Source organism: Notolabrus celidotus, chromosome 3 (genome assembly GCF_009762535.1).
Source record: "Notolabrus celidotus isolate fNotCel1 chromosome 3, fNotCel1.pri, whole genome shotgun sequence".
NCBI classification, from domain to species: Eukaryota; Metazoa; Chordata; class Actinopteri; order Labriformes; family Labridae; genus Notolabrus; species Notolabrus celidotus.
Window position 1 is genome coordinate 39,424,149 of NC_048274.1, and position 15,519 is coordinate 39,439,667.

General features: G+C 41.7%; 1 protein-coding gene across 1 annotated transcript in view; it reads left to right on the forward strand.

Moving 5' to 3' along the window:
* The first annotated feature begins 3,078 nt into the window (after nucleotides 1–3,078).
* LOC117810512 (mucin-5AC-like) overlaps nucleotides 3,079–15,519 on the forward strand; it is a 77,147-nt gene continuing 64,706 nt past the window's right edge. The window contains exons 1-11 of the mRNA XM_034680377.1: nucleotides 3,079–3,415; nucleotides 8,788–9,043; nucleotides 9,240–9,354; nucleotides 9,898–9,982; nucleotides 10,962–11,068; nucleotides 11,335–11,545; nucleotides 11,677–11,802; nucleotides 11,999–12,116; nucleotides 12,424–12,562; nucleotides 14,026–14,133; nucleotides 14,401–14,474. Of these exons, the coding sequence (XP_034536268.1) occupies nucleotides 8,934–9,043; nucleotides 9,240–9,354; nucleotides 9,898–9,982; nucleotides 10,962–11,068; nucleotides 11,335–11,545; nucleotides 11,677–11,802; nucleotides 11,999–12,116; nucleotides 12,424–12,562; nucleotides 14,026–14,133; nucleotides 14,401–14,474 (1,193 nt within the window). The 5' untranslated portion in view covers nucleotides 3,079–3,415; nucleotides 8,788–8,933. The remainder of the gene's footprint in view (nucleotides 3,416–8,787; nucleotides 9,044–9,239; nucleotides 9,355–9,897; nucleotides 9,983–10,961; nucleotides 11,069–11,334; nucleotides 11,546–11,676; nucleotides 11,803–11,998; nucleotides 12,117–12,423; nucleotides 12,563–14,025; nucleotides 14,134–14,400; nucleotides 14,475–15,519) is intronic.

The following is a 15,519-nucleotide window of genomic DNA, read 5'->3' on the forward strand; positions in this document are numbered from 1 at the left end:
AACCAATGTAACTTTTATTTCATAAGTTACATAAATATGGAGACAAAAAAGTCATTAGGATATGGGCAACAATGTTTACACTTCTGGAATGTTGTGAATACCTATCTGAAAGGGTCTCTGCACAAATGCTGGATTTAGGGGGATTTTATGTGGATTACACTGCAGACTCTTCTTTATCATAACTAAAGAAAAAGTCAACACGCTGCACTTAACAGTTTTATACTTGTAACATAAAGTTTGTTTTGAAACCGAAACAGTGCTTGAGAGCAAGCTAGTGTGATAAATAAACTGTAGGATATTAGCTGATGATAGTTAGCATAACTAATGTAGATGCATGTTAACATACTACTTGCTAATACAATGCTCACACTTTTTTTTTTACATGTTACAAGATACTTAAAGCTGGGGTTGGTAGTCAGATTTAGATATACTTTTTGTTATACTGGTTAAAATGATCTTTCTGTCCCGATGGTTATCAATACATAATGTGTTCTTAAAAAAGAGGTAAAAAATGCTGCTATATACAGCCGGAGTAAACCTGGGAAAACACCAACCAATCCCTGCCATCAGGAGCCAAATGATGAAACCAATCAAATCCCGTCCTGCCGTTCTGCCTGCCCGTCGTTTTGGAGGAGCTCCGAGTCCGAGGGGAGGGGATGAGGGGTTGGACGCCGACGGAGCCCTGTGGAGATGCTACATTCAAATTCATGCTAGTTTTCCATGACTACCAACTCTAGCTTTAAAGGTGACATATCATGCAAAATTGACTTTTTAATGGTTCTTTACCTGGAATATGTGTCCCTGGCATGTCTACAAACCCCCCGAGAATGAAAAAAATCCATTCTGCCCCTGTTTTGATTTCTCCACCTTTCTGTAAATGTGTGTGAAACGAGCCGTTTCAGACTTCAGTGTTTTTGTTACGTAACAACAATATCCGGTCTGTCACGGAGTCAGAGCTCGGAGCTTGTTCAGCCCATAGGCTGTATAAAATAATACTGAATCCCTCCCCCGTTTTTCATTACCTGCACAAATGTGTGCTAACAAGGAGCTTAGGAGGGAGGCATGCTAGTTGTAGGCTGTCTTAATAAACACAAAGGTCGGTTTTACTCCCCACGTCTGCAGATTTGAAGATCTAGTGGATGATTTTTATTTGTCATGGATAAGTGCTAGCGCTAATTGGATTAGCCACATAGCTACATGTTCATAGCTGCAGCTGTAGCTGTAGCTGTGTACCAAGACACACGTCGACATACTGACTAATAAAACAACAAGAAACACTAAATCTGTGACCAATCCTTCAGAAAAGGTCCCGCTGCCTCTCTGGCAGAGGTCGGTTTTACTCCCCACGTCTGCAGATTTGAAGATCTAGTGGATGATTTTTATTTATCATGGATAAGGGCTAGCCCTAGTTAGCATAGCCACATAGCTACATGTTCGTAGCTGTGTACCAAGACACACGTCTACATACTGATAAATAAAACAACAAGAAACACTAAATCTGTGATCAGTTGTTCAGAAAGGTCCTGCTACAGGCACCTCTCCGTCAGGATCAGATTCAGAGGGTTGAAGTAACGCGATCTCTTAGCAGCCGTGTATATTCAGCCAACATGTAAACATTAGATCAACGTGCTGGAGAGCCGAGGCACATCCACTTCCGGAGGGGGCGTGGTCAGAGAGAAAACAGAGTGTTCTGATGAGGAATGAAGAAGAGGACTTTTCAGGCATGCTAAAATCTGATTTCAAAGTGTTTTTTTGAGCATAAACTTTAAAGACATGTTTTGGGGACCTCTTAGACCAATATATATTGATGAAAAAAGCGTGATATGTCCCCTTTAAGTTAAAGAGCAAAGTGAATTATCTGTCCAGCACAAAGGTAGTAAGGTCCACATTAAGTTTAAAACTTTTAAATCAAGAGGCGCCCACCCCTCTTCATTTGAAGCACCTACTGTATGTTGACTCATGTTTATTCCTTACTCTGTCCACCTCCTTCTTGGTTATCTGCTTTTCCGCAAGTGTCTCCTGTTACTTTACCATTTTCTTACTTGTGTAAACAACCATGGCAAAAGGAGAAATTTTCTCCATTGATTTTAACGATTAACAATCAACCGGACCATAATCATTTTAAGTGGATCCACAACGCATAGCATTGATTGGCATTACAGTCTTCCATAAGTTGATCAGGATGAAATCAAGAGAAATCTGCATCACACTGAGTGACATGGGGGGAGGTAGGATTCTGCTGCTTGTATTTACTTTTTACATAGCAATAAAAAAAACAAAGACATCATAAGAAAAATGTATCTTCTGTGGGTAATACACTTACTATTGACAAGTACCTCATACAACCCCATAGCAAATTAAAATAAACCAGCCCTTTAAAGGGAAAGGATGCACTTAAAATGTCGTTTGACAATTTAAGAAACTCAATGTTTTGTTGGTCCCTAAAACAGATCCACATCTAAATAGACAGTCAAGGGTCAGGATCCCAAATTCATTTTTTTATTGACACAGCACAAACACTCAACAGAGGAGAGTCATAATGGAAATTGAATCGCAGGATACATATCCTGGACTGAGGAATTGAATTACTGTAGATTATTTACACAGATCTATTACACGGGCCCCAAAGTTCTTTCTGTCTTACAGCAACACGCGTCATATTTACTCCTGAACAGTGTCCCATTCTATTAATTTGCGTGGGTACTTCCTCATAGAGATGGACAGTATCATAACAGGATTTTGCAAACAAAGAGTAAGGTACTAATTAGACATTCAAATGTGAAATGGTTGATTCATCTTACTTTTAAAGTTTGTTTTCATTCTGAATGCCCAGGAGATGTAAGTTGTTTTTATTGAAATAAATTCAATATCCAGCAAAAGAAAATTTAAATCAAGTATAGACCCTGTCATCAAGGGCAAATAAATATTGCATTTTAGTTTTAAAATACGGAGGGCAAGTGCCCCTATACACAACATTTGAACCATATTTCAGTGCACAGCTTGATATGATACATAATACATTATTTCATTAATTTATGTACAGCTCTTTGTGTTACTCATAAACATTATCATTGTATGAAAAGTGCTTTACGAATGAAGTCTGATTGATTGAGTGTAATGATCAATGCCTCCAAGTGTGTGTACGTGAAAAGCTGTACAACGAGGAATTATCAAAGTTGAATAAAACACAATTATGGGACTGTCCGGCCCTCCAGCTCTGCTTAGTGGCAGTCTCTCCCTTCCCCCCTCGTTTCCCTTTTTTCCTTTTTTCCCCAGGTGAGCTTGAGTGAGGTGTTTGTATGCAGACAGGTGCAGGCGATTGGCAATCACCAGTGTGGTCCACCAGAAAGTCATCTGCTCTGCCATAAAAGCCTGACTTCAGCCACAACTCGGAGCTGGACCGTTGTTTAACACAGTCAGTCAAACTAGTTTATGCTATGCCTTGCTTTGTTACCACTCTGTATTTTTTTTTGTGGAATCAATCCCTTTAGAGTTTTAGTTGTTTTTGCCCCGCCTCCTAGTTACCATTTTTCTGCCAGTGCTTCACTGTGATCTTTTGTTGTTAAATTTTTTTCGTATATCTGCTGGTCTACTGTGTCTCACTGTTGTTCCGCACCTGAGTCTCTGACCCGCTCTGTGACAGTGACATCATTTGGACCTGTGTGTGTTCTTGATGTTGAACTTTTGTCCCCTTTCTTCCCACTGTAATCAGATAATCGAGTCTGCAGTACAGTGATTTTTAATGCAAGGATTAACCCCAGAACTGACACACCAGGAACACAAAACTTTTTTTACACTTCAGTCCATAATCACCTGTTCTACTTTGCAAATCATGCAGCATGTGAAAGAGTGCAGTGCAAGTTGACTGGAGGTCTGTTTTCAATTGCTTGCAGTAGGACCGTGAGATCCAATCACAAGCTGTCACTGAATACATATAATAATAATAATAATAATAATAATAATAATAATAATAATAATGAATTTTACGTATCATGCACTTTACATTTGGAGCAAATCTCAAAGTGCTACAGGGCATAATAAAAGGGCAGTAAAAAAAAAACAGGGTTAAAAAACAAACAGTAAAATGCAGACACTTGTTAAAAACACTGTGGAAGGTCAGATAAAAACTATGGATAAAACCAAGGAAATAAAAACTAGGGAAAAGCCCTCTGAAATAAGAGTATTTTTAGTCCCTTTTTAAAAGTCGTTGGTCTGTGGTGCTCTCAGGTGGTCGGGGAGAGCATTCCACAATCGCGGGGCAGCGGAGGAAAAAGCCCGGTCTCCCATGGTGCGGAGTCTGGTGCGAAGGCAGTGGAGGCGATTGGTGCTGGTGGAGCGGATGGTTCTTGTGGTGGTTTGCGGGTGTAGCAGTTCCTTCAGGTATATGGGGGCATGTCCATGGATGCACTGATGTGTGAGCAGAGAGATTTTGAATTCGATTCTGTATGAGACCGGGAGCCAGTGGAGTGAATGTAGGATGGGTGTGATGTGGTCGTGTTTGCGCACTCTCATCAGGACCCTGGCTGTGCAGTTCTTGATGAACTGCAGCCTTTGAAGGCTTCCCTTCCCGATGAGAAGTGCGTTGCAATAGTCAATCCTGGAGGAGACAAAGGCATGGACCAGTTTTTCTGCATCAGGGAGAGAGAGTGAGGGGCGGAGTTTGGGGATGTTTCTGAGGTGGCAGAAGGAGGTTTTACAGATGTTATTTATGTGGGCCTCAAAAGTGAGGTGAGGGTAAATTTTGACACCAAGATTTGTGGCAATGGATGAGAGGGGAATGTTGTGGCCTGTAAAGGATATGATGGTAAGTGGAGATGACTGGGTCTGGTGGGGGGTGCCAACTAAGAGGGCTTTGGTTTTGGAACTGTTGAGTTGGAGGAAGTTTTGGTCCATCCATGTTTTTATCTCCTCCAGGCAGGCGGTCAGTGTGGATGTGGATGTGGGTGGAGTGGCTGCAGAGGGGTTGGTGTCTGTCCTGAGGTATAACTGTGTGTCATCAGCATAACAATGGAATGCTACTCCATGCCTGCTGATGATGTGGCCAAGAGGAAGCATGTACAGGATGAAGAGGGTGGGGCCGAGGACTGAGCCTTGTGGAACTCCACAGGTGACAGAGTGGGTACCTGACTTTGCACTGCCGATGGCGACGTACTCAGCCCTTCCAGTCAGGTAGGACTGGAACCACTCGAGTACAGAGCCAGAGAGAGCGATGGTGTTCTGAAGGCGGTGTAGGAGGATGTGGTGGTCAACCGTGTCGAAAGCTGCAGTTAGATCCAGGAGGATGAGCAGAGATGGGGAGCCGCTGTCGGCTGTCATCAGCAAGTCATTGGCGACTCTGACCAGGGCTGTTTCTGTGCTATGGGCGGGGTGGAAACCAGATTGAAATTTATCATAGAGTGAGTTGAGATGTAGATGGTCATGAAGCTGGGCGGAAACTACTTTCTAAAGCACTTTTGAGAGAAATGGCAGGTTGGAGATGGGTCTGTAGTTGGCAAAAATGTCTGGGTCTAAAGTTGTTTTTTGAGGCGGGGTTTGATGACAGCAGTTTTTAGGGGAGGTGGTACATGTCCAGCTTGGAGGGAGTGATTTATGATTTTGGTGATTGATGGACTTATGGCAGGGAGGTTTGACTTCAACAGGGATGTAGGACGAGGGTCTAGTGCACAGGTGGTGGGTTTCATCTTACGGATGATGCATTCTACTTCTTGCTGTGTGATGTTTGTAAAGTGACTGAAAGGATGAGGGACCTCGGGCTGTGGGGTGACGGAGATCTAGTGTAGTGAGGGTGTTTGAGAGAGTGCTGCGGATGGTCTGAACTTTTGTTTTGAAGAAAGTGATTAGGTTATTGCAGTGCTCATCGGTAGTGTTTGAGTGTGAGAGGGGTTGGGGTTTAAGGAGGTGGTGAATGGTGGAGAAAAGCTGCCTTGAGTTACTGGGGTTTCTGCTGATGAGTGTGGAGTAAAACTGAGATCTGGCATCCTGGAGAGCTTTGGCATAGAGCTTTTGATGATCACGGTGCGCCAGCTTATGAATAGTGAGTCCTGAGACTTTGGCCCACCGCTCCAGAGCACGGCCAGCTGTCTTCATTTTTCGAAGTTCATCATTAAACCATGGTGCTGAACTTTTGAAAGTGACTGTCCTGGTCTGACGAGGGCGTGGGTGTCGAGGATGTTGCTCATGGCCCTGTTATATATATCTGCTGAGTTGTTGGCTGATGAGACTTGAATGGAGGAGCAGAGGTGATGGAAGTCTTGTGTTATTGAATCTGGGTTTATGTTTTTGATGTTTGTGAAGGAGATTTGATGCTTGGGTTTAGTGCAGGGGTACTGTAATATTAAGTCCAGTGAGATGACTCTGTGGTCGGAGACACCCAGGTCGTAGGCTTGCAGGTTACTGAGGGGGGCGGAGTCAGTGATGACCAAGTCTAGGGTGTGTCCTCTGACGTGTGTGGGGACGTGAACGTGTCAGATTGAGGTTGTCGAGTAGTTGTATGAATTCAGCTGGGGTTTTACAGGTGGGTGAGTTGACATGGATGTTGAGATCACCAATTATAACAACATTGGTGGATTTTGTGTATACAGTTAAGAGGAGGTCATGTATCTCTGTGACGAAAGCTGTATTTGGTTTTGGCGGCCGGTAGATGAGGAGTAATGTGGTAGTGAGTGGGGGCTTACATTTGAATGCAAGGAACTCAAATGAAGAAAAACTGGGAAGAGACAGGGGAGACAGTTCAATGTGATTACGGTGGATTACAGCTAGACCACCACCAGAGCCGGTGTTGCAGGCTCTTTCCAAATAGCTGTATGCAGGGGGGCAAGCTTCATTTAATACATGGTATACTTCAGGTTGATGCCAGGTTTCAGTGAGACACATAATGTCAATCCCTTTTTCCAGAATGTGATCATGTATGAGACATGATTTGTTTGTGAGTGACTGGGTATTGAAAAGTTCGATCTTGATAATGAATGGATGTGTGATTTTATTGCATATGGTTGATGCAAAGTATGAACTCTTACTTGAAGCTGGTCACTTGTCATCCAAATCATCCAGATTTGATGATAATGTCAAATGCAAAATTGTCCTCTCATAGAATAAAGCAACGAATGATTCTGAACATGGAATGTGTAGAAAGGGAGAGAGATTGACATGCAGTAAAGGTTGATGACGAAAACAAAGCACTGAAGCTTCAATTCAGTGAGTACTTTTAGTCTTTCCACACTTTTAGCATCCCTTAAGTGTTCTATGAATCGACTCTCCTAATGTGAAGACTCACTTTTAGTATTTGGCAGTCTAAAATATAATGTATTTCATTCATTAACCTGGGATTTATTTACAAAAATGACAAGCATCCTCATTCCCTCACTTCATTACTATGAATCTGCTCACATGTCTACCCTCCATACAACAAGCAACAAGCACAGTTGTTATTTGTAACATAAGCTATAATTAGCCACCTTTTCTATTGACCAGCCTGAACAGCAGTGGTTAGATGTCTGCCGGGGCTGCTCTGCTGCTTGAGCAAGATAACCATAATTGGTTCAAAATACTCATCAATATGTGCCATAAAATAAATACATGAAAATGAAAAAAAAAAAAACCACTGTACAGCCATCATTTTGTCCTAGCCCATGTCATTACACTGAAATTATCCTTTCTTAAGCTACATGAAAGGTTGAATATTTGTCTGATCTTGCAACTTTTTTTTAACATGGTGCTCATGAATCAGCGCAAAAAAAAAGCCCCACATTCAGCATTTTCACAGACAGACTGCAGGAAGCTTTGTTTAATATGAAAGACGTTTTTTCATAAAAACATGTATTTAAAGCAGCAGGGACAATTAGATAAAGCCTGTGTCATTGCTTGGTTTAGCTCAGGGAGGAGTGGCTGTTGAGGTCACATACTTAACTAAACTTTCTTGGACTTAGAGAAACGAGAACTTGTCAGTGGTCATGATACATAATTTATCTTGACATTATTTTCTGACATTCTGTTTTTTCTGTCATATCAAACTGACGTGCGTTTAAGAGCATGTTGATACAGATGTATTTATTGGAAAGATAGTTTATAAGAGGCCTGCAGCATGAACAAACTGCTTGGTTCACTAATGGAGGTGATGACATGTTTGCTGAGCAAACCAATAATAACTTTGAGAACATTGTCAGGTATTAATTTCACGTGCAAATGTCACAGGTAAACCACACTGAATATATTTACAGTGAGGGAGGGATCTGTAGTGGATCAGCCTCTTCCTCTCACTCTTACCTGTAGAAGTGGTGTTGCTCCACCTTGACTGGTGGGATATAAAAGGAGATATCCTCCAGGTTAGTGTTCATAGGCAACCAGTCCACAGGGCCAACATGGGGACCATAGAACTTGGATCCGCATTACGGCTCATCTGTCTGACGCTGCTTCTCTCTTCTCTCAGTGAGTGACTCTTAAAAGTTTCTTCCAGCATCTCCATCTTCTCATGAGATGTTTGAACATGACACCAAGAGAAGGATAGATGTTGTTCTTAGAAGCAGAAATGTGTCTGTGCTGGAGGAGACTCAATTGGATCTAGTTGTGGATGTAGTTATTATATCTTGTTTCAAATATCTTCTATGAACAATTACTATCGCTATTATTCAGGGCTCAACCTGACATATTCAAAGATCTTCCATTGACCAACCCAAAAATCCAATGGCTCTTGATATACAGTTATAATCATAGTTAAGGGGCTGGATGACGCAATCATTTTACCCTGACTGAATAATTTAAACTGTTGCTGCTGTGTTATCCTTGTTTCAGGTAATGCTCACATCGATCATGTGTGCTCAACTTGGGGAGACTATAACTGGAAGAACTTTGATGGAGAATTCTTCAGGCTACCATCCAGCTGTAACCATGTGCTGGCCTCACAGTGCAAAGAACCATATGAGAGTTTCAACATCCAAATGAGACACACAACAATCAACGGCATCCCTACCATCGGCAAAATAATCATGAAGCTGGATGGTGTTGTTGTGAAGATGTGCAACAGTTCTGTGGAAGTTGATGACCAATCGTAAGTTCAAAAATTATACTCAAACATGCTCCAAAAGGCCCTCCAACAGGACTTCTGAGTTTCTGTGACTTGCTTTCATTTGATAGGGTTACGCTGTTAGAAGACACAGTCGTTATGTTTCTCACTGGAATCTAACGCCTGGTAACAACTGCTGATATCCGTTTGACTTTTTTTGTACAAACTCTGTGTCCTTCAGGGTGAATCTGCCATATACCAGATACGGTGTGGATATCACAAAGACCACTTCTGGTATCTTTGTCAACTCCAAGTTGGGAATCAAAGCAATCTGGAACCTGGATGACTCGCTGGATGTAAGAAGCACATTCTCACACTTACACACAAGTTATCTGTCTGTTAGGAGTTCAGCTATAAGGGGAACAAAATGATTAGCAAAAGATGAGCAAAAACTGTTGATGAGCCAAGCCTGAAAGCCACAACGCAACGCTCCTTTGAGTACACGTTTGTTATTTAATCAGGACTGATGTGAAAAGGACTTACTCATGATATATTGACCAGTATTTTCTCTAGTTGACACAGCTGAATGCAAATGTTAGCCTTTCCTGTGCACAACTTAAGAACCGACGTCACAACTCTCCGACTTTGTGCTGTTTGAAGGCAGCACTAGCCTCTTCACCCTGACCATTTTTACAATAAGACCTGCTTCCCATCTATTTCTCTCTCATGAACTTTTGGTCAATCCCAAAATTCTGTTGATGACAGAAGATAAAAGAAACTTTTCTGCTGTCAAATTCTCAGAAGGAATCCATGGAAGGAAATGTCAGGCTTTCATAAATAACATGATAAAACCTTTTGATTTTGCTAACAAGTACTTTATGACCTGGTTGTGTTCACAGATCGAAATGCCAGAAGTATTAATGACCCAGACTTGTGGACTCTGTGGAAACTTTGATGGTATAGCAAATGATTTCACAGACGATGGTAAGGTGTAGTAAAGTATAATAACAGTATCATTTACTCCACATTATATTTGGTACACATATTATAAGTGCAAATTCCCTGATATTTCATCATATTGCTCTCTGTGTTCAGTCCAGTGATGACACTTGAAATTATACTCCTCCAAAACAGCTTGCTTTTCCTAGAATACAGGTATATGGCATTTCCACAAAAAAAAACGTATGCTTCTTTCTTAAAATTGTTTATGTTCTCCATCCACCTTCCTCTTTGGATTGGAAAGACGTTCTCAACGTTAACAACCAAACAACAAGAGAGCCCCTAAACCTGCTCTCAAATAATCCTACAAGCCTGCCTGGGAATGTGTATGAAACTTTAGCTTTTGACCTTCTATAATTTTGAGAGGCTAGTTTAAGTTGTTTCACCCCTGTTAAAGAAAAATTTAAAAATGGGCTGGATTTTAGATATATTTGATATCAGGGACAGACTGGGGGGAGAGTACGGGGGGGCCAGGAATGGCCAGCAGTTTGAGACCCCTGACCTGATAATTGAGAGTTTACAACTTCAAGTTTCCCAAGGCAAAACAAGAAAACCATAGGATTAACCTGTATTATACTCAGCAAACCTTCTCTAACTTTACCTAAACAGATGTATCCCTGACCTTATAACTTTGCTGAACCTTTCAGTTTTGGATGCTGGATGGGAGCTAAGCATGAAGGGGAAAAACACTGTCTTAACTTCAGATTAGAATTAGCCCCAGTGCACATAAATAAAAACAGCCTAAACTTCCTTAAGCAAGTCACTATCTTAACCATTATTTCAAGGCTGACTTTTATTTATCAAATATGTTACGCACCAAAGCATTCAAAATTATTTTCAAATATCCTTTCCCATAGGTGTAATGAACATCCCTGCAATCAATGCTAATGTTACCATAAACGTATTTTGTATGCTGAAATTACGAAATAATCTCAGAACTATGTTCAACTGTACTCTCCTGCAGGGTCTCCAATTTCTGTGACAGACTTTGCTGAGATGTACAAGGTGAACAGTCCATGGGAGAGCTGTGAGGAGCCTGAACCAGCCCCAGACCAGATTTGTGGGAAGAATGTAGGTCGACACTCTTTATCATCATCAGCATCTTTTATCAGCATCAATAGTAAATTGAAATCACCTAAATCTCATAGAAAAATTTAAGATGTGTTTGAGTAGGAGATTAAGTCCATGAAAGTGATCACAAACTAACCAACTCTTACCCAGCACATTATGCTTTGTTCACTACATGACTGCACCTTAATCTCATCTTAAAAATTAGGACACCTTAATTGAATTCTATAACTCATTGAACTGTTTTTTTTGTTTGGTTTTGTTTTCAGGAATATTGTAAGAGTATCTTCACCAGTGCTCCTTTCAGCAGCTGCCAAGACCTTTTGGATATGGAAGCCTTCATCAAAGTCTGTATGGCTGATAAGTGCTACAGTGGCGAAGACACAGACTCCATGCTCTGCAAAACAGTCTCAGAATTCTCCAGACAGTGCGTTCATGCAGGCGGCAAGCCCGAGCAATGGAGGAGTGAATCTTTTTGCAGTAAGGGTGCCAATACTTTATGATGACGTAACTTATCTATAGTCCATATGGATGTTTTTGCTCTTCAGTTGCAGTGTTTTTTGCCTAATTGTTGACATTTTACAGCCACAGTAAAGTGTTTGTCTCCACAGACAAGACGTGTCCATACAACATGGTGTTTCAGGAGTGTAGCAGTTCATGTCCTGACACCTGCTCCACACCTCAGGCCAGCAAATTATGTGATAACCACTGCCATGATGGCTGCAGCTGCCCTGCTGGTACACACACACACACACACACACACACACACACACACACACACACACACACACACACACAACACACACACACACACACACAAACAAAATCAACACATCAAGCATATGTTTCATGAAGGCACATGCAATCTCATCCAGGTCCCATGAACACACATAAAACATGGCGTGATGATAACCATCCCTTCTTCCCTTTAAGGAACAATCTTTGATGACATTGGTAAAAGCGGCTGTGTTGCGTTGGACCAGTGTCCATGTCTGCACAACAAGAAAGTCTACTTGCCTGGAGAGTCATATTACCACAGCTGCAGATCCTGGTAAGACTGGAAACCATTATTGAGGCTGGGCCCTGATTGCCGTACACCTGGTTTGATTCCTGTCCGCCCCGTCATGCAAGCCATCCCCTCAGTCTTCCTTCAGATGACCTGTACCTTACCATTAAGTCCAGCCTACATTGCCCATTAAACACTTTTTAACCCTGCTCAGTCGTTTAAAATACAGATGAGCCAAGGAATAAATCCTTTCATTTTTTGGGGGCAAGATTTCTTCCATTCTTTCTTGGAAAATGGAAAAGTAAATTTATAGTTTCTACAAAAACTGTTTTGTGTGTGTTTGTGCTTACAGTGTGTGTACACGTAGTCGGTGGAAGTGCTCAGAGGATAACTGTTCAGGAACCTGCTCTGTGACGGGAGGATCTCATGTTGACACTTTTGATGGAAAGAAATATGTCTTCCATGGAGACTGCACATATGTTCTAGCAAAGGTAGCACACGTCATCATATTTAATGTTGCTCATATACAGAAAAAAAAACACCAGAGTACAACACTGCTTGTAGCCAATGCTTCAGTACAAAATAAAATAATAGACAAGACTGTATAACTGATTAATCAATCAATCTTGATTTGTATAGCATCAAGTCACAACAAGCGTTATCTCAAGAGGTTTACAAACATAGCAGGTCTAGAGCATACTCTGTTAAATTATTAACAGAGACCCAACACCAAGACAGAAGATGACTCAGTCTTATCTCATCTTAATACCCATGAGCATTGCACCTCGCAATATTTAGCTAGTTACAGCAGGGAGGAAAAACTTCCTTTAACAGACAGAAACCTCGAGCAGAACCAGACTCATGTTCGACAGCCATCTGCCTCGACCGAGTTGGGTCTGGAAAGAGGGATAGAGGAGAATAAGAAAGAGAGGGAGTGATGATAGTGATGAGACGAGTAGCAGTAGTTGTAGCTGTTGCCGCTTGAGTATGGCACGTCCTTAGCAGCTGGTGTTTGGAACGTCCGCAGCAGGAGGACGTCTATGGCAGCTCAGAGGAACCTACGAGACAAGGGAGCTCAGGGACTACAGAAAGGTCTAGTAAATTTCAATGGGACAGGGAGATTTAAAGTAAGTGATGGTTGGGTGGGGGGAGATAGGATCCCGGTGTGAGAGTGTGCCAATTCCCCCAGCAGTCCAAGCCTATAGCAGCTGAACTAAGAGCTGGTCCAAGCCTGAGTCAGCTCTAACTATAAGCTTTATCAAAGAGGAAAGTAGCAGGCCTGCACACTGGGGAGTGTAGTGTTCTAGTGGGGTAATAGGGCACTATGAGCTCTTTAAGATATGAAGGTGCCTGACCATTGAGTGCTTTGTAGGTCAGAAGAAGGATTTCAGATTGTTTTCTAGACTTTATGGGGAGCCAGTGTGGAGAAGCTAATACTGGAGGGATGTGCTAGTTTAGATAACTGATTGGTTTATTCTGGCTTCACTGATAAACATAGCTGAGTGTCATCAGCATAACAATTCAAATGTATTGAGTTTTTCTTCTTGGACCCATTCTTTCACCTCATATATGCTTCCTCTAGGAAGCATATATGAGGTGAAAAGAATGGGTCCAAGCACTGACCCTTGTGGAACTCCATACCTTGGTATGCACTGAGGATTTTTCATGAACATGTACGAACTGAGATCGATCCGTCGGGTACGATTCAAACCAAGTTAAAGCAGTTCCTGTACTGCCAATTAATCGCTCTAATCTCTGTAACAGGATGTGACGAACTGTAGCATCTTAGTCAGATTAATTCAGGGTCTGTTGGCAGTTTACCACCTGTACATAGTTACTCTTTTTATGCTGGACTTGATCTTGTTATCCCTTATACTGCAGATGCTCAAAATATAATTTTGTTTTTTTGTGTTCCAGTCACAGATTAATTAATTTTTTTCTATGTGTGTTGCAGCAAAGCACAGGCTCTTTATTCTCTGTGCTGGTGGACCTTGAAATGTGCGGTGTATCTCAAAGTAAGACCTGCCTCAGAGCTGTAACTGTGGCCTTTGGCAGCAATATGGTAAGCTCCCTACAAATATACTGTTCACTAGCATGTAACGACACACAGTGATGAACAGATCAGTGCTCTTGTAAAGTATATGTCACATATCAATCTGTTTTGAATACAGCTTTGTACGTGACAGCTTACCTCACACTATGAAATGTTAGCAAACATTTGAAAATTTCAAGAAAGTTTAGTGGTGTGAAAATGTTCATAGTCTTTTTGAGACACTTGTTGGACTCATGTTTGAAAGAATCTAAGTTATATTTCTCCACAAAATGACAGGTGATGAAAATCCATGCATCTGGACAGATTCATGTGAACCAGATTCGTTCTCAGCTTCCACTGTTTAATTGTGAGTTATTTTTAATTTGTTTCAGAAGACACACAACATGTATCAACTAAAAGGTCTTCGTCAGCTACAGTCCTTGTTTAGGAAGTGAAAAGGGAGAGCAGATATTTCAGATTACTTCTGAAGACATTTGAACAGACAAATGTGCCAACCTATGTACATATTCACCTTAAACAAACAGCTGTCTGGTTCTTTCACAGGCTTTGATTTTATATATATATATGCATGTGTGTCTGATATCATCACTTAAAAGTGTATTACAGTAGGATACTTTGAATATGTGAATGGGGCCCAGAACCATGAAGGATAATAACAGGTTGAACATAAGAATTTCTGCAGTCTAACAGTTATGTGCAATGGTGGACAAAGCAAACGTCTTCATTACTTAAAGCTGGGGTTGGTAGTCTCGGAAAAGTAGCATGAATTTGAATGTAGCATGTCTTCAGGACTCCGTCTAACCCCTCCCCCCCTCCCCTCTGAGCTCCTTCAAAACGACGCCCCCGCTCGCATGCACGAGCGCCGCTGATTCTCGACCATATGATGGTGACTGATTCTAAACCGGTCCTCACCAAACATTCTCATAGTGAAAGTGAAAAACACAAACAACATGGCTGCTGTTAGTACTCACAACTGTCATGCTAGCATTATCCAGTTGTACCGGTGACACGATATCAGGAGAAAATTATAACACATATATAATACTGTAACAACTCTACTGTTTGTTAAACCTGTTCACCATCCGTCACATCACCAAAACTGCCCTTCTTTCACCTCCGCAACATCGCCCGGCCTCCGTCCCACTCTCTCCAAATCCGCTGCTGAAACCCTAATTCATGCTTTTATATCCTCACGACTCGACTACCGCAATAGCCTCCTGTATGGTTCCCTCCTCCCATCTACAAAAACGCAATACGTACAAAACTCTGCTGCCCAGCTACTCACCCACTCCCGCTCCAGAGACCACATCACCCCTGTCCTTCAACAGCTCCACTGGCTCCCCGTAAAAGCATCCATTTCAAGATCCTGCTCACCACGTACAAATCCCTCAATAA